The sequence below is a fragment of the Hemitrygon akajei genome, chromosome 9 (assembly GCF_048418815.1).
Source record: "Hemitrygon akajei chromosome 9, sHemAka1.3, whole genome shotgun sequence".
Lineage (NCBI taxonomy): Eukaryota > Metazoa > Chordata > Chondrichthyes > Myliobatiformes > Dasyatidae > Hemitrygon > Hemitrygon akajei.
In genome coordinates, this window is record NC_133132.1 from 143,683,117 (window position 1) to 143,707,437 (window position 24,321).

Consider the following 24,321-nt stretch of genomic DNA (forward strand, 5'->3'; position numbering starts at 1 on the left):
ACCTGGACCAGATGGACTTCACCTCAGTTTTTTGAAACAGGTAGCTGAAGAGATTGTGCAGACATTAGTAATGATCTTTGTGGTATCACTAGATTCAGGAATGGTTCTGGAGGACTAGAAAATGGCAAATTTCACTTCATAATTTAAGAAGGGAGAGGTGCATCAGGAAGGAAATTATAGACCAGTTAGCCTGACTTCAGTGGTTGGGAAAATGTTGGAGTTCATTATTAAGGATAAGATTTTGGGGTACTTGGAGGCAGATGATAAAATATGCCAAAGCTATCATGGTTTCTGTTGAAATTCTTTGAGGAAATAACAGGCAGAAGAGATATTGGAGAGTCAGTGGACACAAACAAGAGAAAAGCTGCAGATGCTGGAAATCTGAGCAACACGCACAAAATGCTGGAGGAACTTAGCAGGCCAGGTAGCATCTATGGAAAAAGTACAGATGATGTTTCAGGAGAGTCAGTGGATGTTGTTTACTTGGATTTTCAGAAAGTCTTTGACAAAATATCGCACATGAGGCTGCTTAACAAGATAAAAGCCCATGGTGTTACTGTAACGATAGTAGTATAAATATAAGGTCAACTGACTGGCGGGAGTCAAAGAATGGGAATAAAAGGAGCCTTTTCTGGTTGACTGCTGGTGATTGGTGGTGTTCCAATATATGCCAATGATTTGAATGATGGAATTGGTGGTCTTGTGGCCAGTTTTGCAGACAAAGTGAAGATAGGTAGAGGGGCAGGTGGCCTTGATGCCAGTTTTGCAGACAAAGTGAAGATAGGTAGAGGGGCAGGTGATCTTGTGGAAGCAAGGAGTCTGCAGAAAAACTTAGATAGATTATGAGAATGGGCAAAGTAGTGGCAAATGGAATTTAGTGTAGGGAATTGTATGTCATGCACTTCAGCAGAAAGAAAAAAGCTGAGGTGCAAAGGGACTTGGGAGTCCTTGTACTGGGTTTCCTAAAGGTTAACTTGCAGTTTGAATCGATGGTGAGGAAGGCAAATGCAATGTTAGCATTCATTTTGAGAGGACTAGAATATAAGAACAAGGCTTTATAAGTGATTGGTTAGAGCACACTTGGACTATTGTGAGCAGTTTTGGGCCCCTTATCTAAGGGATGATATGCTAGCATTAGAGAAGATCCAGAGGAGATTCACAAGAATTATTCTGAGAATGAAAGAGTTGATGTATGAGAAATGTTTAATAGCTCTGAGCCTGTACTTACTGGAGTTTAGAAGAATTAGATATCTCATTGAATCCTATCAAATATTGAAAGGCCTAGATAGAGTGGAATTGGAGAGGATGTTTCCTATAGAGAGCACAGCATCAGAATAGAGGGTTGTCAATTTAGAATAGAGATTTTGAAAAATTTCCCTGGCTAGAGAGTGGTGACCTCTATAGGAATTCATTGCCATAGATGGCTGTGAAAGCCAAGTTATCGACTATATTAAAGCAATATTTAGTGATATATCTTTACGTTCAGTATTTTTTGGTGATACTAATATCATACAAGTGATGTGGAGGAAGAAATTCATCATCATTGGTAACACTCGATGTGTAGGTGTGTGTCTGATGCTGACTATAACACCTTCAGATGTGCAGTACAATTCCGTAGATATGATGGACTACAGTGGAATCAAAAGTCAGGAAATGAGTACTTGAATGGAAAGCAGATTACTTACCAATTCAGTCTCAGTCTTTTTCTACTCCAATTTTCCTTCTACCCTGCCGTTTCTGAAGAAGGGTCTTGGCCTGAAGTGTCGGCTGTACTGTTTTCCACAAATGGTGCCTGGCCTGCTGAGTTTCTCCAGCATTTTGTGTGTGTTGCTCAGATCTCCAGCATCTGCAGGTTTTCTTTAATTTCTGACCTGCTTGGGTTTACAGTGGACTGTGATCACTTTGCCACATTTTCTGAATTAACATGTTTTATAATCATCAAGCAACAGTGGGAAGAGGGCTCGTGCCTGAGGTTGACCTCTCCTCCATTTTGCAAGGGAAGTTCCATTGCATGTTGTCCATGAGCAACAAATTTCTCTTCCATCACTAGGGTTCTTGAGGTATGTTATCACATCTCTTATACCACCGTGCCTGAGATTAGCACAGACTGGTGCTTGGTTTAGTGCAAGAATTTTTTTGGTCTGGGGTAGTTTGTTGTAAAATGAAAATCTATATGTTAAAGGTTTATTACAGCTTAGAAAGAGGCCATTTTCCATGCATTCTTGAAAAGCCTAGGTTGTTTCACTCTTCCAGTAACCCTACAAGTTTCTATCAAGGGGTCTGATTACCTTCCTTTTCAAATCACTTGATGTCTTTGTCTTCTCCTCCCTTGTAGGTGGTGAGTTCCAGCTCTTGGTGAGCTCTGGATATTGTAATTTTAGAAAACATACACCTTTACTTGAGACCAATTACCTGACAGGTTTGGGTACCAACATAAATTCAGTGATTCAGTGTTCACAGTTTTGTAGCCCTGCCTCCTAACTGCGTAACTTTCAGAAAATGGCACCATTAATAAAACCACAAGTAAAAGGGGCCATTCTACCTGAGCCATATCTGCTATTCTTCAATTTCATGGCTGACCTTTCACCTCAACATTGTTTTCCTGCACTATTCCTGGATTCTACTTGTGTTTGGACATCAATTGATCTTTGATTTCATCCATGACTGAGCCTTCGCTCCCGCTCAGGGTAGAAAATCCCAAAGATACCCCACCTTTTCAGTGAGGCAGTTTTTCCTCCAGCTTTCAATCAGCGAGTATAGGAATCCACAATATTTGGACAATAAGGGTGTGAAAGTGAATCCAAAGGCTCACTGTGCAGTCCTGTCACATCTTTCCATCCATCTATCTATCTAGTTACAGCACTGTCACTTCTATCTGTTCACTGTGTTACAACACAGAAAAGGTGTGTCACCCAGCAGCTCCCGAATTAACCCTAGCCTAAATATGGGACGATTTTACAATGAGCAATTAACCTACCTTTGGACTGAGAGAAAACTGGAGGAAGCCCACGCAGTCACCACTTCTTACAGACGGTGACAGGAATTGAACCCAGGTCGCTGGTACCATAAACTGTACTGCTAACCACTGCACTACCGTGCCACCCAGGAATAACTCTGTTTTATAGTCTAGGAAAATCCTGTTGGTAAACAGTGGACTATGCTGAAGTCAAACTGATGCTGTAAGATGGCCTCAGCAGCCTGTTTGGTGATAGGAAATATGAGCAGTCTTCCTATTTGATTTCCCTCATTTAGTCTTAGCTCTGGGTGTTGACTTCAGATGGTAAAAGCCAGCTATGATCACCCATATGATCACATAGCCTGGCAAGGGTCATGATCGATGCAGAGTGTGGTTGGGCTAGAACATACTGCCAGGGAAGTGGTTGGAGAAGAGATACCATCAGTGTTCAACAAGCATTTGTACAGGCTTGTGAACAAGCAAGGAATGAAGGAATATAGAGCAAGTGCAGGTAGATGAGATTAGTTTAGATTAGCATCATGATCAGCACAGACGTCGTGGGCCATTCCCTGTGCTGCGCTGTCTATGTTAATGCTCGTGCATGGACTTACCTTAATCAGACACGAGAAGGGAGGAGAAATTGAGGTGAAGAAAGAAGACACGAGACTACACTGCATTCACTAAAAATAGTGCATGCTGACTTGTGCGATCTGGTCTGTCTCATCGCAAGAGTGCAGTTAATGGGTAACATCCTCTGCTGGATTGTGACTCAGTTTAGCCACGATGACAAATGACACACTCATCGATCTGGTACCAGTTTAATTCGGTCTCGGTGCGGAATTCAGAATGTAGTTTGGTTTGGTTGATTTTTCACTCGTCACATTCACAGCTGGCAGAAGGAATGTTGCCCACAGATGTCTGCACGCAATGTGCTTGCAGAAAATAGATAATTTTGTTTAATTAAAGAATCTGACCCATGATTAGAGGCACAAGAGAGAGACTGCAGATGTTGGTAATCTGGAGCAACACACACACGATGCTTCATGAATCCAGATGAAGGGTCTTGGCCTGAAACATTGACTATCCATTTCCCTCCATAGATGCTGCCTGACCTGCTGGGTTCCGTGGTGATTTGAGGCAGATATCAAACATTCCTTTCTGAATTAATTAGTTTCTTCCTTTTTCAGCAAGGATGGGCTGTGCAATAAGCACCAAACCGAGAGTAAACAGTCTTGTCCATCGGAACCGGGCCAATGGCGTTGAAGCTGGGCGACAGGTTAGTCTTTTCCCTTGCCTGGTGAGTACAGCTGAAGGTTACTCACGTTTTCCTCTTATCTGGGCACTTAATACTGATGACTGATTTTTAAAAATAATAATAACGCATGATATCCTGGAAGTAATTAATAGCCTGGCCAACAAATGTTTGAAAAACAAACTAAAGTTTAACTTGGATAGTTGTGATGAAGAGTTAAATGTCAAAAGTTCTTCGTTAGGTGTAAAGGACTTAGTATGTTATTTTAATGGTACAAAAATACTTTATAAGTGTAAGTTCCTTTTCTTTCTGATAGCTAGGTTACTCCTTACACATACACTTTTCAGCATTAGTTGTTAGATTTCAACTCTGATGGCTGCTTCTAGATTATTATGGGTTGCCCAAAATCTTTAAAGCACCAGTCCTCATATTTCAGCTTCTCAGAGGGAATAGCCAGGGTCATCTGTTAGTTATGAAATTAGTTTACCATAATACTACTTCCCCTTATTTTGTAGGTTCATTTTGAAGATCAAGAAGCATCATTTGAACACTCCCAGGGTAAGCAATTCTTCTGTTTTTCTTTCTTACCATGGCTTCGGCATTCCCACGTACTTCACAATAGTGAACTCTAACTTTGACGAATAAGCATTGCTTTTAAGATTATGGTTTAAATTAATTGTCAGTGTTTTCCCATCCAAACATATTGAACTTAAATATATAAATGCACTTTACATACATGTTAAATAATTTCCTATGTCTATTGCTCTTTTTTTTTCTGACTTTTTAACTTTGTGGGCTAACATGAGTGTTGTGCTTGTGTTTTCTGATGATGTTGGTAGTATGTTACCTCAGTGGGAACTCGCTGCATCCCTGGCAAAGACCCGTCTCAGAAATGTACTTTGTTCCCAAAGCAATTGGTGACTTGTCATTAGAGAAGGATAGATTGCATAAAGTTGTTTGCTAATATTTTCCTACAGATCTTTCTTTAACTGATGAGGCAGTTTTCTGTTTTACATAGTGTATACTTGTGTATTTAATTGAATTAGAAAATGTAGCAGTGCAGAAGGTTAATGAGTGAAATCAACAAAACGGCTATTTTAGAAGTAATTTTCAGTGATTTAAAATTAATGTCCAGATGGAGGACAAAACATTTAAAATACATAATTTTTTGTAGTAAACCCTTTGCAAAAATGTGAGCAATCACCGCGTCCAGTTTAACTTTGATATTGCCAGAGAGAACAAACCCTCAGAATCCACTAGCACAGCATACTATAGGGTCTTTTAAGAGGCTCCTGGATAGGTATATGGAGCTTGGAAAAATAGAGGGCTATGGGTAATTTCTAAAGTAAGTACATGTTTGGCATAGCATTGTGGGCCGAAAGGCCTGTATTGTGCTGTAGGGTTTCTCTTCCTATGAATCAAAACGCGCAAACTTTACAAATAAGTTGTCAAAGTGAGGGCATTTGTTAATGATTTGTGAAGAAATTTAACAATAAAATCAATTTTACCAACACTATAAAAATAGAGGGAAATTACAGGATGCCATAATGTTTAGTATGTAATAACTATTGATACTGTAATGTTAAAGCTTCTGGATTTTTATCTGCCAATTAAATGCTTAGAAATAAGGTGGGAGGTTATTGTTGGTTGATGTGAGGCTCCATCATTTGGTCACAGGTTCTTCCTTCCATGTTTATTTTGCCAGCCTTTGGCTTTTTCTGGTTTGTTACTTTTTGTCTGATCTACCCTAAATAAAAATTGAAATGTGACATAAAATATTCACGTATGCGATGTAAAATGTAAGTCCCAGGGTGAAAACCTGGAACCCACATTTCTGATGCTGCCAGAAGTTATTGTCTGTGAGTCTATGTTGCCCAAGGAGTGACAGTGCAAGGAGTCAGATACTGAAGACACCTGGAGGCACCACCTCGGGGCTTCTGTTAAAACAAGGGTACATGCAGTACTTTCAACTGGGTTTCCTTTCCCACTTAGCAGCCTGTCGGGTAATGCCATGACTGTGATGTTGGTGACCCACATCCATCTAATCTTCTACTATACGATGGGTGATCTCCTACACTATGCTATGATCCAGCTTACTTAGTTCCAACTAATGGAATTCCTTTGCAAAATTACAAACTGCCGGAGGAATGCTCAGGACGTATCTGTGGAGGCAAAGGGAAGGTGGATATTTTAGGTCAAGATTGAGAGTGCAGAGGAAAGAAGGCCAGTATAAACTGGTGAGAGGGCTGTGGCTGGCAGGTGATAGGTGGAACCAGGTGATGAGGGGCACGATGGACAGGTGGAGCCAGGTGTACGATGGGAAGGGCTGAATGTGGGAGATTGGGGTGATAGAAATAGATAAGGAATGAAAAAAAGCATTAAAAATGGGCTATATGGAGCTAGTGGTTGTGGAGGGTGGGGGGTGGAGAAAGATACAGAGGGACAAGGTGATAAATGCGGGCACTAGAGATGTTTGAATTCATTTGAAGTGTGCAAACTGACTGGCAGTGTTACACATTATAGAATTCACTTCTCTCAGGTTCCTATCAATCATAACTAGGCAAAAAGTTTGCAAATGATTGTGGTATTTAAAACGTGGGCAAGGCCACCTGTGCATATATATAGTTCAAGGCTTTCACAGTTTGCTCGAGTCGTGCCCTTTACAAAACTGAGTGCACAGTCAGATTGAAGTTAAATTAATCTACCACTTAAAGGTAGTTTTATTTTTGGCAAGCTTTTCAGCATGAACTAATTTATTAGGAAAACATTTTCAAAGTTTATTCTTGTCAATACAATGTTAATATATTATGAAATAAGTTAAGCTAAGAAATAATTTGTGGCTATTTTAAAAGTAATTTTCTGTGATATACAGTAAAGTAGTTACAGGGGGAAGACTGAACGTATTAAAATGCATTAAAAAGGGTGAGCAGTTTTGAGTTCCTGGGTGGGAACGTCTCTGAAAATCTATCCCATGCCGAATATGTTGTTGCAATTACACAGAAGGTCTGACAGCAGTTATATTTCATTAGGAGTTTGAGAAGAATTCATATAATGTCAAGGACATTTGCAAATGTCTACAAATATACCATGGAGAACATTCTAACTGCTTGCATCACTGTCTAGTATGGAGGGGCCACTGCACAGGATTGGAAAAAGCTGCAGGAAGTTTAAAACTCAGCCAGCATCCAGGGCACCTTCACGAGGCATCCATCATTAAGGACCCATTCACCCAGGACATTGCCCTCTTCTCATTGCTGCCATCTAGGAGGAGGTACAGGAACCTGAAGACACACCCTCAACATTTCAGGAGCAGCTTCTTCCTCTCTGCTATGAGATTTCTGAATGGACAGTGAACCCATGAACACTACCTCAGTGCTTTTTTTTCTCTCTGTCTCTCTGTGTGTGTGTGTGTGTGTGTCTCTCTCTCTCTCTCTCTCATTAGTTTTTTTATTATTAAGTAATTTGCCATGGAACAACAAATTTCACAGCATATGCCAGTGATGTTAAACCTGATTTTGATTCTGATTCTGCATAATTTTTGTCATAAACCCTTTGCAAAAATGTGGGTAAGCACTATGCTCAGAATAGTCTTGATACCGTCAGAGAGAACATGCCCTCACAATCCATTAGCAATACAATGAATCAAAATCTTTGGGTTGTGGGCAAATATAACAAATAAATTGTCAAAAGTGAGGAAAATTCTTAATGGTCTATGAGGAGAATTGACAATAAACTTAATTTTACGAACATCATAAAAATACTGGTTCAAAGAAAGTCTTTTCACACTTCATTTTAATAACATACCAGATTGTCTGGATGTCAGTTGTACTTCCCTGCTACGCATTCTTCTTTTTAAACTAAACATTCTGTTCCTTTGAAATAATATATATTTCAAGTTAGACTTTTGTGACTGATACTTTTCTTAATCTAACACTATCACATCTTCATGTTGTTAATCCAGATACAATTTTTCCCATGTAACTATACACATCTAGAGTCCAATCTAAAGGATACAGAAAGAGGTTAAAAGTTCTGGCTGGGTTTGTACTTTCTGTCAGCCAATGGTTCCATAGGCCTGCAGCCTTCAGCTTAACATGTCTAGGGCTTCCCTGCGTGTAAGTACAGGAGCTGCTTGCTCTTCACATGATGGTAAAATAGACTCAACACCATAGAGTTGAACAGAGTCACATAGAACATCACAGCACATTGCAAGCCCTTCAACCCACAATGCTCTGCTGACCTTTTAACGTACTCTCAGATCATTCTAACCCTTCCCACACACATAGAGCTCCTCTTTTGCTGTCATCCATGTGCCTATCTAAGAGTCTTTTAAATGTCCCGAATGTATCTGCCTCTGCCACTCTGGGCAAGAAAAAACTTACCTCTTATATCCACCTGTACTTTCCTACAATCACTTTTAAATTACATGGATTGGAAATAACGTCTCCTCCTCGCTAACAATTAACACTGGCACACCTCAAGGAAGCGTGCTTAGCCCACTGTTGTACTCTCTCTACACCCACGATTCTGTGGCTAGGCCCAGTTCGAACACCATCTATAGCTGTTATGATACTGACTTTGCCATGGTAGCGTGGCAGTTAATGTGATGCCACTACAGTTCGGGTGTTCCAGAGTTTAGAGTTCAGTTCCAGCGCTGTTCTGTAGGGAGTCTCTGTACATGTTCCCCATGGAATGCATGTGTTTTCCCTGGGTGCTCCGATTTCCCCTCACAGTCCAAAGGCATGCTGGGTAGGTTAATTGTCCTGTGGATTAGCTAGAGTTAATCAGAGTTATGGGGTTACCATGGTGATGTGGCTCCAAGGGCCTGAAGGGCCTTCTCTGCACTGTATTGCTAAATAGGTACAGTACTGTGCAAAGGTCATGGAGAGGTAGCTAAGACTTCTGCAAAGTACTTTATTTGTCAGTGTGGAGCAGAGAGTGAGTTTGTAAATCTGATGGGATATTGGGAATAGTGAGTGTGGGAGGGGTGTGGGACATGTGGCAGTGGCAGAGAAGGAGTGCCAGGAGTGTCGGGGGGGGGGGGGGGGCGGGTGTGGTGTGGCGGCAGACACACCCAGCCCTGAGACACCAGGCAAAGTCATTTGATTCCAAACAGTTGGTGTATTGATCATTACAGAATGTCTCCAGTGCTTCCCACTCCCTCCCCCTTTTCCCAACCATGATCCCCCTCTCCCTGCCCACTTCTCACTCTCAGCCCTCAATAGAGACGCATCAGATTCAAGTTTATCATCACTCACATGTCATGAAGTTTGGGTTTTTTTTAATGGCAGCAGTACAGTGCAATACATAAAATTACTACAGTACTATGTAAAAGTTGTAGGTTCCCTAGCTATATACATGTGTCTAAGACTTTTGCACAGGACCACAAATAAATAAATAAATGCCAACAACACAACTATTGTTGGCAGAATTTCAGCTGGTGATGAGGAGGCGTACAGGAGTGAGGTAGATCAGCTGGTTGAGTGATATTGCAACAACAAACTTACACTCAATGTCAGTAAGACCAAGGAATTAATTGTGGTCTTCAGGTGGGGGAAGTCGAGGGAACACACACCAGTCTTCATCAAGCAATCAGCAATGGAAGGAGCGAGCACCTTCAGGTTCCTGAGTGTCAACATCACTAAAGCTCCATCCTGGGTCAAACATATTGATGCAATTACAAAGGTGAAACCACAGCAGCTTTATTTCATTCGGAGTTTGGGGAGAATCAAAGACAAGTGCAAATTTCTACAGGTGTATCTTGGACAGCGTTCTGGTTGCATCACCGTCTGGTATGGAGGGACCACTGCGCAGGATGAGGAAGTTGTAGACTCAGCCAGCTCCATCATGGGCACTAGCCTCCCCAGTATTGAAGGACCTTCAAAAGGTGATGCCTCAAAAAGGCGGCATCCATCATTAAGGACTCCTATCACCTAGGACATGGCCTTTTCTCATTGCTACCATCAAGGAGGTGGTACTGGAGCCTGAAGAAGCACACTTAATGTTTTAAGAATGGCGTCTTCCCCTCCGCCATCAGATTTCTGAATGGACAATGAATCCATGAACACTGCCTCACTATTTTTTCCCTCTCTTTTTGCATGGATTATATAATTTAATATTTATATATATATTTATTGTAATTTATGATTTTTATGATCAGGTATTACAATTTACAGATGTTGCAAAACAATAAATTTCATGACAAATGCTAGCAATTTTAAGCCTAATTCCTGCCCTGGGAAAAGTCTCTGGCTGTCCACTCAATCTATGCCTATCAGGTCTTGTACAGCTCTATCAGGTCCCGCTGAACCTCCTTCGTTTCAAAGAGAAAAGCCCAATTTATCCTCATAAGACATGCTTTCCAATCCTGCTAAGTCTCCTCTGTACCTTTCTAAAGTCTCCACATTCTTTCTATAATGAGGTGACCACATCTTTGTTTTAACATTATTTTAGTATTTGGTCACAATGAAGTATTGTATTTTTTTAAAAAAGTTCTGTTCTAAACATAGATTTAAATCTATTTGAACTGTTTTTTTTCATTTCTCTCTGATCATCTGTGATTGGTAAAAAGAGTTCCAGCAGCCTTTAATAGCTCTGAGCTGTCAAAGGCCTTCAAGTCATTCTGGTGGAGGCTTGGAATCTGGAGTCTGAGGCCTAGTTTCTTTTAGTGGCCTATTCTGCCTTACAGGACACCTCATGCACAATTTTCCACATCCAAGACTGAGTGCAGACAAGCGGGCTGGCACTGCAGAGGCCTAAACCCAGGACAATCTAGTCTAACAGAGAATTTATTGTCAACACTTGTTTCAACCAATGAACTGGCTGTTTCATGAGGATGAATGAGTCACATTAATGTTTACCAAATAAAATCAATTCACACAATTAAAAGTTCTGTTTTAGTAAGCAAAGGAAACTGAAATTAAAGTTTTCCTCATTGAAACATGGTCAATTTTCTAGAAAACTTGCAGTGAATGAAGGATAGTTTATATAAATTACTTTCCAAAAACCTGCCTCAGCGGTTTGGATACCAAGCATGGGTGACAATAACCGATTATCTCTCTCGGGCTGACTGTGGAGCTATCTCCATATGCAGGCAAACAACTAAGATGAGGCTGCCTTTGTAGTAAACTAGAAACTAGAGCTGCTAACCACAAGCTGGGTTAATTTTCCAAATACTTACTTTAACTCATTATGTAATGCCTTTTCTTCCAGCAGCAAAGACATTTGTTGCAATATATGACTATGAACCAACAAGCGAACGTGATCTGGGCTTTAAGAAAGGTGAACGCCTTATTGTGATATCAGAGTAAGTAAATACCAATTGCTCTTTTACATTAACTTGAAGCATCTGCTTCCAGATATGCACTCAGTATTAAAGTTATATTTCTTATTCACTTTTATTGACATTAGCTAAGTAGACTTAGTTACAGAAAATTCAAGCCTGTGATAATGCCCTCAAACTCAGTTACAACATTGTGAATGAAGCCTGATGTGGGCAGTCTGTGCCAGTATAGAATTGCTGATTTCATAGTGGTCACCTTACGTCAGGGGTTCCATATGCCATGGACCAATGCCTTTAGGCAAGGGGTCTGTGGACCCCAGGTTGGAACCCGTGCCTCCTATACACATGTTTGATGCTGCTTTAATTCACTATGTCAACAGATGGTATTCCATTTTTATTTATTTATCTTTGAAATGTGGACATTGCTAGGGATGCAATCACTTATTATCCATCCACTTAGAAGATAGATTCAAGTCAATCATATTGGTGAGTCTGAAACCTCATAAAAGGAAGACCAGGTCATTAGTGAACTGGAAGGTCCAGCAGTGTCATGCTGATCATTACTTTAATTCCGCTTCTATTTAATTACCTGTGCTTGAATGTAAATCCTGTAATAGGATTGCTCTCATGTCTCTGGTCTAGACCGGTGGTCTGAACCACTGGACTAGTAGCTTAATCCCTTGCTACATCAAGTTGTAGTCAGTAAAACTTTTCAAAGTTGAGTGCTTGTAGTTAGTTTTATTTCTGTTAAAGGATCAATGATCAACTTGATTCGCCATTTCCTTCTTGTATTCTCGATACATGGAGGAAATACACAGAATTGCTACGTATGCCAAGTATTTGCTGCGGTGTGTTGGTTCGGGTGCAACAAGCAACAAAATCACCAATGGCCAACAACTATAAAGAATAAAAAAATTATATAAAAATGACGTTAGAGGCTGAAGTACAGATGGAATAAAATATGCTTAAATAAGGACACACCTGGGTCTGAGGCCTCCGTCGGTCATGGTTATTGCATCCCAGCTGTCTAGATACGCAAACCTGGGCAGTACGGTACGGAGAGCAAGCTGTTGCCCATGTAGCCAGCTCCCCCTCTCCACACATCTGATGAACCCAAAGGAACGACAGAGACCCATACAATTTGGTACCAGCAGCGTTGCAGGAGTTGCCAGTCAGCGTAGGAGTATCTTAGGGGCTCCAGCTTTTCCCCTCGGGTTTTACTCCTTAAGCCTTCCCCATGAGTGGGTGTAGCCACAAGGCAGAGGAGGTTTGAAATCAGAGTTTTCCTGCTCCTAGATGAGCTGCCAGCCACAGCTGGTAAGCCCCAGTGGCCTGAAGCGACTAGTTTGAAGTCGCCAGTAACCCACCCTTGACCTGTCAGTAGAAATGGTTCCACTGGGCTTAGTAGCTAAGCCACACAGAAAGGCCAGGAGCTCGTCTTGGTTGTCAGAGGTGATTTAGGGCTCAGGGCATTGGGAGCATTTAATAGGCAGTGGGAGCCTCTCCGCATCACTACCCCTGGCTATAACAACCCTAAGGAACCAAATATGGAAATACCAGCATGCATTTACAATGTAAGCAGCATTATAAAGAGTGGCTTAAAGTGTTTACAGTGTTACAGTGCAGTGTAGACAGGAATGGGGGCGGGGTTTGCTAACTAGAATGGTTGATCAGATTAACTGGCAGGGGTAGAAATTCTTAAGATGGCATTAAGTTTTTTGTTTTGTTTTTAAACCTCTATACCACTTCCCAGAAGAGAGCTTTTGGAAAACTTAATGTAGTATCCTGGGCTAGATGCCCTGCTCACTTAAGGAAGGTGAAGCTTCTCCCATAGCCTCTCCTTTCCGGGTGTAGTGATCGCCACAGGACCACTGTTTGGTTTTTCTTTCAGGAGGTCACTTGCATATGGCCTCTCCTACACTACTGTGCCCATAGCAACGCCTTAACATGGCGTGCCTGTTCTTACTGAGTTTGCTATGCCATGGTGCGACCGAGTGTCCAGCAGTATAACTGGGTGGGTAAGTTGGGCTCATCAGCCTTGGTTGGCAGTCAGCCTAGGAGAAGGACAACTCTGATTCCAAATCTGGTTAGATGGGACTCGTTAGCCTTGTCAGGCAGTCTGTCTAGGAAAAAAAAACTCCAATATGCAACCTACAGCCTTGCAGTCATCACAGCTCGCTATGCCGTTGTGGAACATCCTCCGGCTTAAAGAGTGGAATCGGTTCTGGCACACTGATCCTCACTATAAACCTAGGCAGCGCAGTCAGGAAGACACAAATATCTTACAGCATTGGAGAAGGGGGACCTCTATAGTCACCAACAATTGTGTCGTTGCTCCTGAAGACTCTTCTTTCCTCCTGATCTTCACAAGCAACGAACCAGTCATCGTCACCACCATCATCATCACCACTGGTATCTGCAGTGATTTTTCCTGCCTGTTTCTTTGTCCTGGACACATACAAGTCCTGCAGTGGTGGTTAAACTACACTAATGTCCTTTTCTGCTGACTTGACAGATTGCTGTAGTTTTCATATATTGGGAAAGGATGCTGTACCAAACCAGATAGTAATGGCTGATGTGAAAATGTAAACCAATAATGTCTCATTTTACTGTACTTTAATACATTATTTCCTTATGTAGAATAAGTACAAAGAAAACCTAACTTCTGAGATCATAGATACAAAATTGTAAACTGTGACTAGACTTGAAATAATAAATGGAGGAAGAAAGACATGAAATTTCACACCTAACTTGAAATTTATATGAGCATGAATTTGCCTTGTGTGAGGAATTTAACAAAACAACAGTTTACAGAGCAGCTCAAAAATCAGTCCAGTGGAAGGGAAAATTGCCTTATAAGGAGAATTTTGTACAACAGAGTTGATTTAATGCTCCAAATATAGCCTGTGTCAAACACTTAAAGTGTTTGAAAATGATGCCGCTGGGTTATTTTCGCACAACCACAGCCATCTACAGAAAGTTCATCTGTAGCAAGTAGAAGAGCAGCACACAATGATTGTATGTTGATAGATAATCTAGTAATAACTGTCAGTATTTTTACAGTTGCCTGATAACTGACCAGTTCTATAACATTTAATTTCTAGAAAAGGAGAATGGTGGAAGGCAAAGTCCTTGGTTTCTGGCAAAGAAGGTTATGTTCCTGGTAACTTCATGGCAAGAGTGGACACAATAGAAGTTGAAAAGTAATTCAAATTTTATTAATATTCATATTCCAGACTTTTAGTTCTTCATGCTTATTCCGTGCTTTCACAAAACTACCTGACCCTCCAACTATCTTTGTATTGTCCATAAGCTTGGCCATAAAACCATCAATTCTATCATCCAGATGACTGACATATAATTTGTAAAAAATAGTCCCAACACCAACCCCTGCAGAACACCACTCGTTACCGGCAGCCAAACAGAAAAGACACCCTTTATTCCCACTCTTTGTCTCCTGTCAGTCAGCCAATCTTCTGACTATGCTAGTATCTTTACTGTCATGCCATAAATTCTTGTTTAGTAGCCTCATGTGCAGCATCTTGTCAAAGGCTTTCTGAAAATCCAAGTAAACAACATCCATGGACTCTCCATTGTCCACTTCCTCAGAGAATTCCAACAGACATATTAGGCATGATATCCCCTTAAGGAAACCATGCTGACTTTGGCCTATTTTTTCACGCGCCTCCAAGTATCGCAAAACCTCATCCTTAATAATGGACTCTAACAGCTTCTCAATATTGAAAGTCAGGCTAACTGCCTATAATTTTCTATCTTTTGCCTCCCTCTGAAATGATGGTTGCAATTTTCCAGTTCTCCAGAATCATTCCAGAATCATAGTGATTCTTGAAAGATGACTATTAATGCCTCCATAATCTTTTCAACTGAGGTTATACCTCAGTCATAGTCACTGACAAGAAGTGGTCCTTTCGTATTCCCCCAGCAATCAGTAGCATCAATCTTTAACATAAGAACATAAGAAATAGGAGCAGGTGTAGGCCATCTAACCCATCGAGCCTGCTCAGCCCTTCAATAAAATCATGGCTAATCTGACCATGGACTCATCTCCACCTACCTGCTTTCCCCCATAACCCTTAATTCCCCTACTATGCAAAAATCTAACCAACCTTGTCTTAAATATGTTTACTGAGGTAGCCTCCACTGCCTCATTGGGCAGAGAATTTCACAGATTCACCACTCTTTGGGAAAAGCAGCTCCTCTTCAACTCCATCCTAAATTTACTTGCCCAAGCTTTGAGGCTATGCCCTCTAGCTCTAGTCTCACATACCAGTGGAAACAACTTTCCTGCCTCTATCTTATTTATCCCTTTCATAATTTTATATGTTTCTATAAGATCTCCTCTCGCCCTTTTCTAACTTCTTGCTGCACACGTACACAAACGAGCCTTTTGTAAAATGTATTCAGGGTCACATGGAGCTCTCTGCACATCAGATCTCTGCAGTCTCTCATCACTTGTGTAATATGGTCTTTTTTAACTTTTACACCAAAATGGACTCTTCCACATTTCCCAAATCATTCTCCTTTCACTCGAACTTCTCCCACTGTCTAGATCCCTTTATAACCACTTTATGACTTCTTTGCAATTTGCTTTCCTACCTGCTTTTGTACCCCTTAACGCCTTTCATCAAAGTTTTTTATACAAGTTGTAAAAAGCTGAGGCACTAACACTGATTGTTTTGGCGCACCTCTCATTATATCTTGGCGACTAAAAAAGCTTGGTTTGCGCCTACTCTCTTCTCCTGCTAGCCAGGCAAACACCTATCCATACCAACGTTTTACCTCCTACACCATGGGGTTTTGTTTCCTGTAGTGATCTTTGATGTGGCACCTTTTCATATGCCTTCTGGCAAACGCCAAGCCCAGGCTGTACATAACCTTTGTGAAAATTCCTGTTGTCTGCAGAGAGTGTTAATGCAAGCAGTTACCTATATGAATACTGGTGATCAAGCTGAACGTTTTCCATTGCAGAATGTAGGTACTGGCCCAGATGAGGCAAATTAAACAGCTACTAATATTTTTTATTATTTACAAACTTGCAGTTGGTTCTTCAAAGGAATAAGCCGGAAGGATGCTGAGAGGCAGTTGTTGGCTTCAGGCAATAAATTGGGAACGTTCCTAATCCGGGAGAGTGAAACTAGTAAAGGTTAGTGTACGAATCTGTCTTCGGAGATTAACAGGTGACCCTTTGATGTGAGATTTACTTCAGAAAGAGTGCCACAGGGTGAATCTCTTTTTAGAGGATGCAGCTGAAAAAGGGAGCTTATGAATTCTGCCATACTAGATCATGCTGATTAGATGCTGAAGTATAAAATGAAAAAGCTTTAGCTCCTTGAGAATGAAAGATATGCAATTGTTTTGTTTGGGATCTTTTACCTTTCTGTCATTCTATTTTTGCAGAATTACAGATTTTTTTTCTCCTATTATAAAATTAAACTACTTGGTGATTTTCTTTGAAATTATTAGAAAGGAATCTTTTCAAACCTCTTGAATTAGAATCGTTAAAGAGATTACGGGAACCTAAGCTATTTACTGCATCTTTCTTATGGATGGAAACAAATAGTCACAAAAGTTTTTGTGAGTGTCCGTTAACCATGGTTGTGCACAGTCAACCTTATTTAAAAGTTGTAGAACTAAAATGTGTAGCTTGTTGGTTTGAAACATTCCAGTGACTTGAGTTTGTAATTCAGGTCGCTTGTGGTGGTTTGACTAAGTGCAAAATTTCAGTGTTAATATAGTTGAAAAGTAGTTTCAAATGCTTCAATTTAATAGCAGAGAACGTATATAGTATACAACCTGAAATTCTTGATCTTTGCAGACATCCACAAAACAGAAAAAAAACTCAAGGAGTGAACGAGAGAAATGTTAGAATCCCAAAGACCCACCTGCTCCCCCTCCCACACACAAGCAGCAGCTAAGGTATCAACCCTCCACCCACTTGCCCCAGTACAAGTGCCAAGCCCCCACCACACCACCATGCAAGCAACAGCAAAGCCCCCAAGGAGACCATGATCTAGAGTCCATCAAAAGAATTGTTCGGCACAGCTTTGTGGGCCGAAGGGCCTGTATTGTGCTGTAGGCTTTCTATGTTTCCAAAAAAATCTACTGTCCATCCCCAACACTTCGGCAGCTCAGGCAGGGTCTCTCCCACCAATGATATCTGGGTGCCCTCAGCTGACAGAAAGTGGATTACTGTATACAGTATGGGAAAGCTCCAGCTCCTTCAGTTTCTAAAGCTTTGCTGCCTAACTGTGACCTTTAACAGTTTCTTTTGCTCTTTTGTTGAGGTGGCTTTTCGCTGTCTGTGAAGGACAATGACTCTAAGTATGGTTCTGTAGTGAAGCACTACAAGATAAGACTACTTGATGATGGGGGTCATTATATCACTCCGAGAGCCACATTCCCCAGTTTACAGAAATTGGTTCATCATTATTCAAGTAAGTATGAGCAACATTAGTAAAAGAACTCCATTCTAGTCATATTTGATTGCCTTATATGTTTGTAATTTTACATTATGTCTTCAGAAAGTTCAGATGGACTGTGCCAGCGTCTGACTAAGCCATGCCCCATGCAGGTTCCTCGAAAGCCCTGGTGGCCGGATGAATGGGAAATCCCAAGAGACGCCCTCAAGCTTGGAGCTAAACTTGGAGCTGGGCAGTTTGGGGAAGTTTGGATGGGTGAGTACTGAAATCAGCAAGATTTGTTGGTGACAAAACTTCAACTCCTCACTGGTTTCTAGTGTTGAAGAGTGCTGTTTTCAGATTCAGTGGGTAGGAGCCCCTCACGTTCTATTCTGCCAAAAGCTATCAGAGGCCTGCAGCAATGTGATGGTAAAGATTGATACAAGCATTGGGACAAAATTCAAAGTAAGTTTATTATCAAGGTAAATATATGTCGCCGTATACAACCCTGAGATTCAATTCTTGCAGACATTTGCATTAACTGTGAAGAAACATGATAGAGTCAGTGAAAAACTGCACAACAAAAATGGAGAAACAACCAATGTGCAAAAGACGACAAATTAAGCAAATGCAAAAAAAAAGCAATACATATTGAGAACATGAGTTGTAGAGTCCTTGAAAGTGAGTCCATTGGTTGTGGAATCAGGTGTGGAATCAGGTGTGGAGTCAGGTTGTGGAATCAGGTGAGTGAACCTGATGGTTGAGGGGTAATAACTGTGCCTGAACCTGGTGGTGTTGGGCCTTCTTGAGAAGAGAGCCTGGATGGTGCTAGATTGTTGTGCTGGACACTAATCTGCATTGAGACTGGATGTATTGTGGAAACGGTGTTTAGGATCACACCTTGCATGCCATAACAATAATCACATCAACTGCAGAAAACCACCAGAGCCTTCAGCCCTCTGAGGGAATTAGATAGATAGATAGATAGATAGATAGATACTTTATTCATCCCCATGGGGAAATTCAACTTTTTTCCAATGTCCCATACACTTGTTGTAGCAAAACTAATTACATACAATACTTAACTCAGTAAAAAAAATATGATATGCATCTAAATCACTATCTCAAAAAGCATTAATAATAGCTTTAAAAAGTTCTTAAGTCCTGGCGGTAGAATTGTAAAGCCTAATGGCATTGGGGAGTATTGACCTCTTCATCCTGTCTGAGGAGCATTGCATCGATAGTAACCTGTCGCTGAAACTGCTTCTCTGTCTCTGGATGGTGCTATGTAGAGGATGTTCAGAGTTATCCATAATTGACCGTAGCCTACTCAGCGCCCTTCGCTCAGCTACCGATGTTAAACTCTCCAGTACTTTGCCCACGACAGAGCCCGCCTTCCTTACCAGCTTATTAAGACATGAGGCGTCCCTCTTCTTAATGCTTCCTCCCCAACACGCCACCACAAAGAAGAGGGCGCTCTCCACAACTGACCTATAGAACATCTTCAGCATCTCACTACAGACATTGAATGACGCCAACCTTCTTAGGAAGTACATTCGACTCTGTGCCTTCCTGCACAAGGCATCTGTGTTGGCAGTCCAGTCTAGCTTCTCGTCTAACTGTACTCCCAGATACTTGTAGGTCTTAACCTGCTCCACACATTCTCCATTAATGATCACTGGCTCCATATGAGGCCTAGATCTCCTAAAGTCCACCACCATCTCCTTGGTCTTGGTGATATTGAGACGCAGGTAGTTTGAGTTGCACCATATCACAAAGTCCTGTATCAGTTTCCTATACTCCTCCTCCTGTCCATTCCTGACACACCCCACTGTGGCCGTGTCATCAGCGAACTTCTGCACATGGCAGGACTCTGAGTTATATTGGAAGTCTGATGTGTACAGGGTGAACAGGACCGGAGAGAGTACGGTTCCCTGCGGCGCCCCTGTGCTGCTGACCACCGTGTCAGACCTACAGTCTCCCAACCGCACATACTGAGGTCTATCTGTCAAGTAGTCCACTATCCAATCCACCATGTGAGAGTCTACTCCCATCTCCGTTAGTTTGTGCCTTAAGACTTAGCACTTGAACATGATGCTTTTCCTACGCCCTTTGGAGAGGCTGCCTGGCTTAGAGGGCCTGTGCTATCATGAGAGGCTGGGTAAACTTGGGTTGGAGCTGCTGAGGCTGAGGGGAGATCTGACAGAGGTTTATAAGAGTAGACAGGGAGTATCTGTTTCCCAGGGATGAAATGCCTAATACCAAATGGCATGCATTGAAGGTGAGGGGTGTAGGTTCAAGGGGGAAGTGAATGGTATGGTTTTTATTCAGAGAGTGGTGGATGGCTGGAATGTGTTGCCTAGTATGGTGGTAGAGGTAAATACTTTAGAGGCTTTTAAGAGATGTTTGGATAGACACATGGATGTGAGGAAGATGAAGGCATATGGACATTGTGTAGGTAGTGGGTTTGTGTTTGGGTGTTTTTGCTTTTTATCTGGTTCGCCACAACATTGTGGGCCGAATGGCCTGTCCCAGTGCTGTACTGGTCTATGTTCCATGTTCAAACAAGTAGAAAGCCCATTATCTGCTTCTGAGGCTTCAGCTAGCCCCAGCAGAATCCCAGATCACTGGAGAGGTATCACCAAAGCTGTCTGGATAAAACCATTTCAGCAGCAAAGCAGCTTCAGAGTTAGTGTTGCTCACAGACACTTAACTTTTCTAACGAATTGAAATAATTTGGAATAAAAACTGTCATGTCAAAAACCATGATTTTAATTACCTAAATAATATTTAAAGCATAGTGCAATTCATACTTTTAAGAGTTAGTAATCAAACATGGTTCTCGAAGTTAAGTGAGTGGATAAAGATCTGTCAGTTGGGGTATAATGTGGAGAGGATGCTTCCTCTTGTGAAAGAGTGCAGAACCAGGGGAAACTGTTCCAAAGTCTGAGTTATCAATTAAGATAACATTTTTCATGCAAAATCAGCAGTGCAGATCACACGAGGAGTGTATTAGTCTCCAATATTTTGCAACCCATTCGATCTGAAGAATGGCTCAGCATACCAAATCCCCAGGAATGGAACCTTGCTGTTCCTCTGACCAGGACAGAAACAGTCACCTAAATACATTTTCATTTTTATCTATCTATCTATCTATTTTATATATAAAAAGATATAAGAAAAGCTGCAGAGGATTGTAGACTTGGACAACTCCACCATGAGTACCAGCATCCCAACCATTAAGGACACCTTCAAGAGGCGGTGTCTCCAGAAGGTGACAGCCATCATTAAGGACCCTCACCATTTGGGTCTTCTCATTGCTACCCATCAGGAAGGAGGTACAGGAGCTTGTAGGCCCACACTCAAAGTTTTAGGAACAGCAAATAGATAAATTGATATATCATTAATCTGGAACAACTTCTACCCCTCCGCCATCATATTTTGAAAGGTCCATGAATGCTGCCTCACTATTTTGTTTTCTTGTTTATTAATTTTTAAAATTTATATCTATCTAACTGTAACTTGCAGTATTTTTTTTTTAAATGTACGGTGCTGTACTGCAGCCACTAAACAAGAAATTTCACGACATGTATCTGAGTATAAACCCGAATCTGATTCTGTTTCTGGTCAACTTGTGGAATAATTGACAAGGGTAGTAGTGATAATTGTAGTCAGCAGATAATAGTTTTGATTAAACTTTCTGATTAATGATAGATCAACTTATGCTTCAGCATGTAATGGGGATGATCTCATTAAAGTGCATTTATGGCTGGGAAGTTGCAGCTCCTGGGAGTACTCACTGGGGCTGTGGACCCCTTGTCCCCATATGCTCTCTTGTGATTTCCCTGCTCCAAGAAGCTTTCTAAAAGGAACATGATATTGGAAACTGACCAGCAAGGGAAAAAGGAATGAGGTAACAGTGGGCTTATAACTGCAAGGAGTGTTTAAAATAAAATTGTCTATAAACTCATTCAAAGTCAATAGCGCTAAGGACTACAGAATTTCTTACTTTGAAATTCATTCCATAGTCAACGGGAGAAATTGTAGAGGCAGAGTTTTAACACAGCAGTTGTTACTAAACATACTAGACCAGGGAGAAATCAGATGGTCTTTGACAATGGCTGAGAGTTGCAGATATTTCACAAACAATCTCACAATCTTTGATGCTGTTGACTAATGACTTTCAGTCACGTGTAATATGTAATATATTGGTAACAGACAGCCATATGTGTGATCTGCAAACTGATAAAGTTCCCTCTCAATCTCTCTGTCTCTAACTTTGGAGACAGTCTATCTACTGATATCTTTTATAAATCCACTGACTGTCACAGTTGTCTTGAATATACTTCCTCCCACCCAGTCATTTGCAAAAATGCTATTCCTTTTCCTCAGTCCCTCCGTCTCCGCTACATCTGTTCTCTGGATGAGGCTTTTCATTCCAGAACAACTGAGATGTTCTACTTTAAAGAAAAAGGCTTTGCTTCCTCCACCACCAACACTGGCCTCACCCGCATCTCTTCCACTTTGTGCTCATCTGCCTTCACCCCATCCTCCTGCCGTCACATCAGGAATAGGGTTCATCTTGTCCTCACCTATCACCCACAGCCTCTGCATTGGCACATAATTCTCCATAACTTCCGTCATCTCCAATGGGATCCCACCACCAAGCACATCTTTCCCTCCCCCCACATTCCAATTTCCACAGTGGTTGCTCCCTGCACAACTCCCTTGCCCACTCGTCCCTCCCCACTGATCTCCCTCCTGGCATTTATCCTTGCAAGTGGACCAAGTGCCACACCTGCCCCTACACCTCCTCCCTCACTACCATTCAGGATCCTAAACAGTCCTTCCAGGTGAGTGACACTTCACTTATGAGTCTGTTGGAGTTGCGTACTGTATTCGGTGCTCTCAATGAAACCTCCTCAATGTAAGTGAGACTCGATGTGGATTGGGAGATAGCTTCGTCGAGCACCTTCACTCTGCCCACCACAAAAAAGCGGGATTTCCCAGTGGCCACCAATTTCAATTTTACTTCCCATTTCCATTCCACTATGTCAGCCCATGGCCTGCTTTACTGCCATGATGAGGCCTCACTCTGGTTGGAGAAGTAACACCATGTATCCTACATGATTTTTTGAACTTCAGGTAATTGTCTCCCCCCCCCCCCCCCCCACACACCTCTCTTTCACCACTCCCCATCCTTGTTCCCCTCTCACAGCTTCTCTTCTTACCTGCCCATCTCCTCCCCTTCCCTTTCATGGTCTTCTGTCATCACCTATCAGATCCTCTCTTCTCCAGCCCTTTATCTCTTTCACCATTCAAATTTCCAGCTCATTACTTCACCCCTCCCATCTCCCAGTTCAACCTATCACCTAACACCTTGTATGCCCTCTTACTCTGAATTCTCCCCATCCTTTCCAGTCCTGATGGAAGGCCTTGGCCCGAAACATCAACTGTTTATTCCCATCCATAGATGCTGCCTGATCTGCTGAGCTCCTCCAGAACATTGTGTCTCTAGATTTCCAGCATCTGCAGTACCTCTTGTGTCTAGGTTAAAGTATGCAGTTTATAGGATGTAGCAGCAGTTGGAAAACTCATTGTGATCTAAATGCAATTATCTAGACATAGAAGCATATGAATTGGAAGCAGGGTTACACCAGTTAGCCACTCACATTGTTCTTCCATTTAATAAGATTGTAGTGATTCTGACTACCCACATAAGTTTTCACCCCCTTGAATATCAAGAATCTGTGTCTGACAAATAGTTCAAAAACTGTTTCTACCACCATTTGAAGTCAAAGTTCCAAAGTCTCCCACTGAAAGAAAAATAACCCGCTGATTTTGCAAGAAAAATGTTATCTTAATTGATAACTCAGACTTTGGAACAGTTTCCCCTGGTTCTGCACTCTTTCACAAGAGGAAGCATCCTCTCCACATTATACTCCAACTGACAGATCTTCGTCCACTCACTTAACTTCGAGAACCATGTTTGATTACTAACTCTTAAAAGTATGAATTGCACTACGCTTAAAATATTATTTAGGTAATTAAAATCATGGTTTTTGACATGACAGTTTTTATTCCAAATTATTTCAATTCTTTAGAAAAATTAAGTGTCTGTGAGCAACACTAACTCTTTGCTGCTGAAATGTCCATCTATGTCTGTCTACCTCTATGTTCAAGTATTTTAATGCTTTTTTGGCTGCCCTCCCACCCAGAACTCTGCTGCTCATAAAACCCGTGCTAATTGAACTACATTGGCACCAAACCTAGTATTATCTCAACATTAAGATCCTCATCTTTATTTGTGAGTTCCTTCAAATCCTTGCCCCTCTCGAAATTGGGAATCTCCTCAGTAATATAACCCCCAAGGATCTGTACACTCTTCCAACACTGCCCCTCTTGCACCTTC

General features: G+C 41.5%; 1 protein-coding gene across 4 annotated transcripts in view; it reads left to right on the plus strand.

The window, feature by feature from the left end:
- Positions 1-24,321, plus strand: part of blk (BLK proto-oncogene, Src family tyrosine kinase) — a 75,998-nt gene that overhangs the window by 27,619 nt on the left and 24,058 nt on the right. For 3 of the 4 annotated variants that reach the window (XM_073057179.1, XM_073057180.1, XM_073057181.1), the window contains exons 2-8: positions 4,144-4,232; positions 4,724-4,766; positions 11,421-11,514; positions 14,595-14,693; positions 16,551-16,654; positions 17,796-17,945; positions 18,033-18,185. In XM_073057179.1, coding sequence (XP_072913280.1) covers positions 4,149-4,232; positions 4,724-4,766; positions 11,421-11,514; positions 14,595-14,693; positions 16,551-16,654; positions 17,796-17,945; positions 18,033-18,185 — 727 coding nt within the window. In that variant the 5' untranslated portion in view covers positions 4,144-4,148. The remainder of the gene's footprint in view (positions 1-4,143; positions 4,233-4,723; positions 4,767-11,420; positions 11,515-14,594; positions 14,694-16,550; positions 16,655-17,795; positions 17,946-18,032; positions 18,186-24,321) is intronic. The other variant, XM_073057182.1, reaches the window with a different exon arrangement.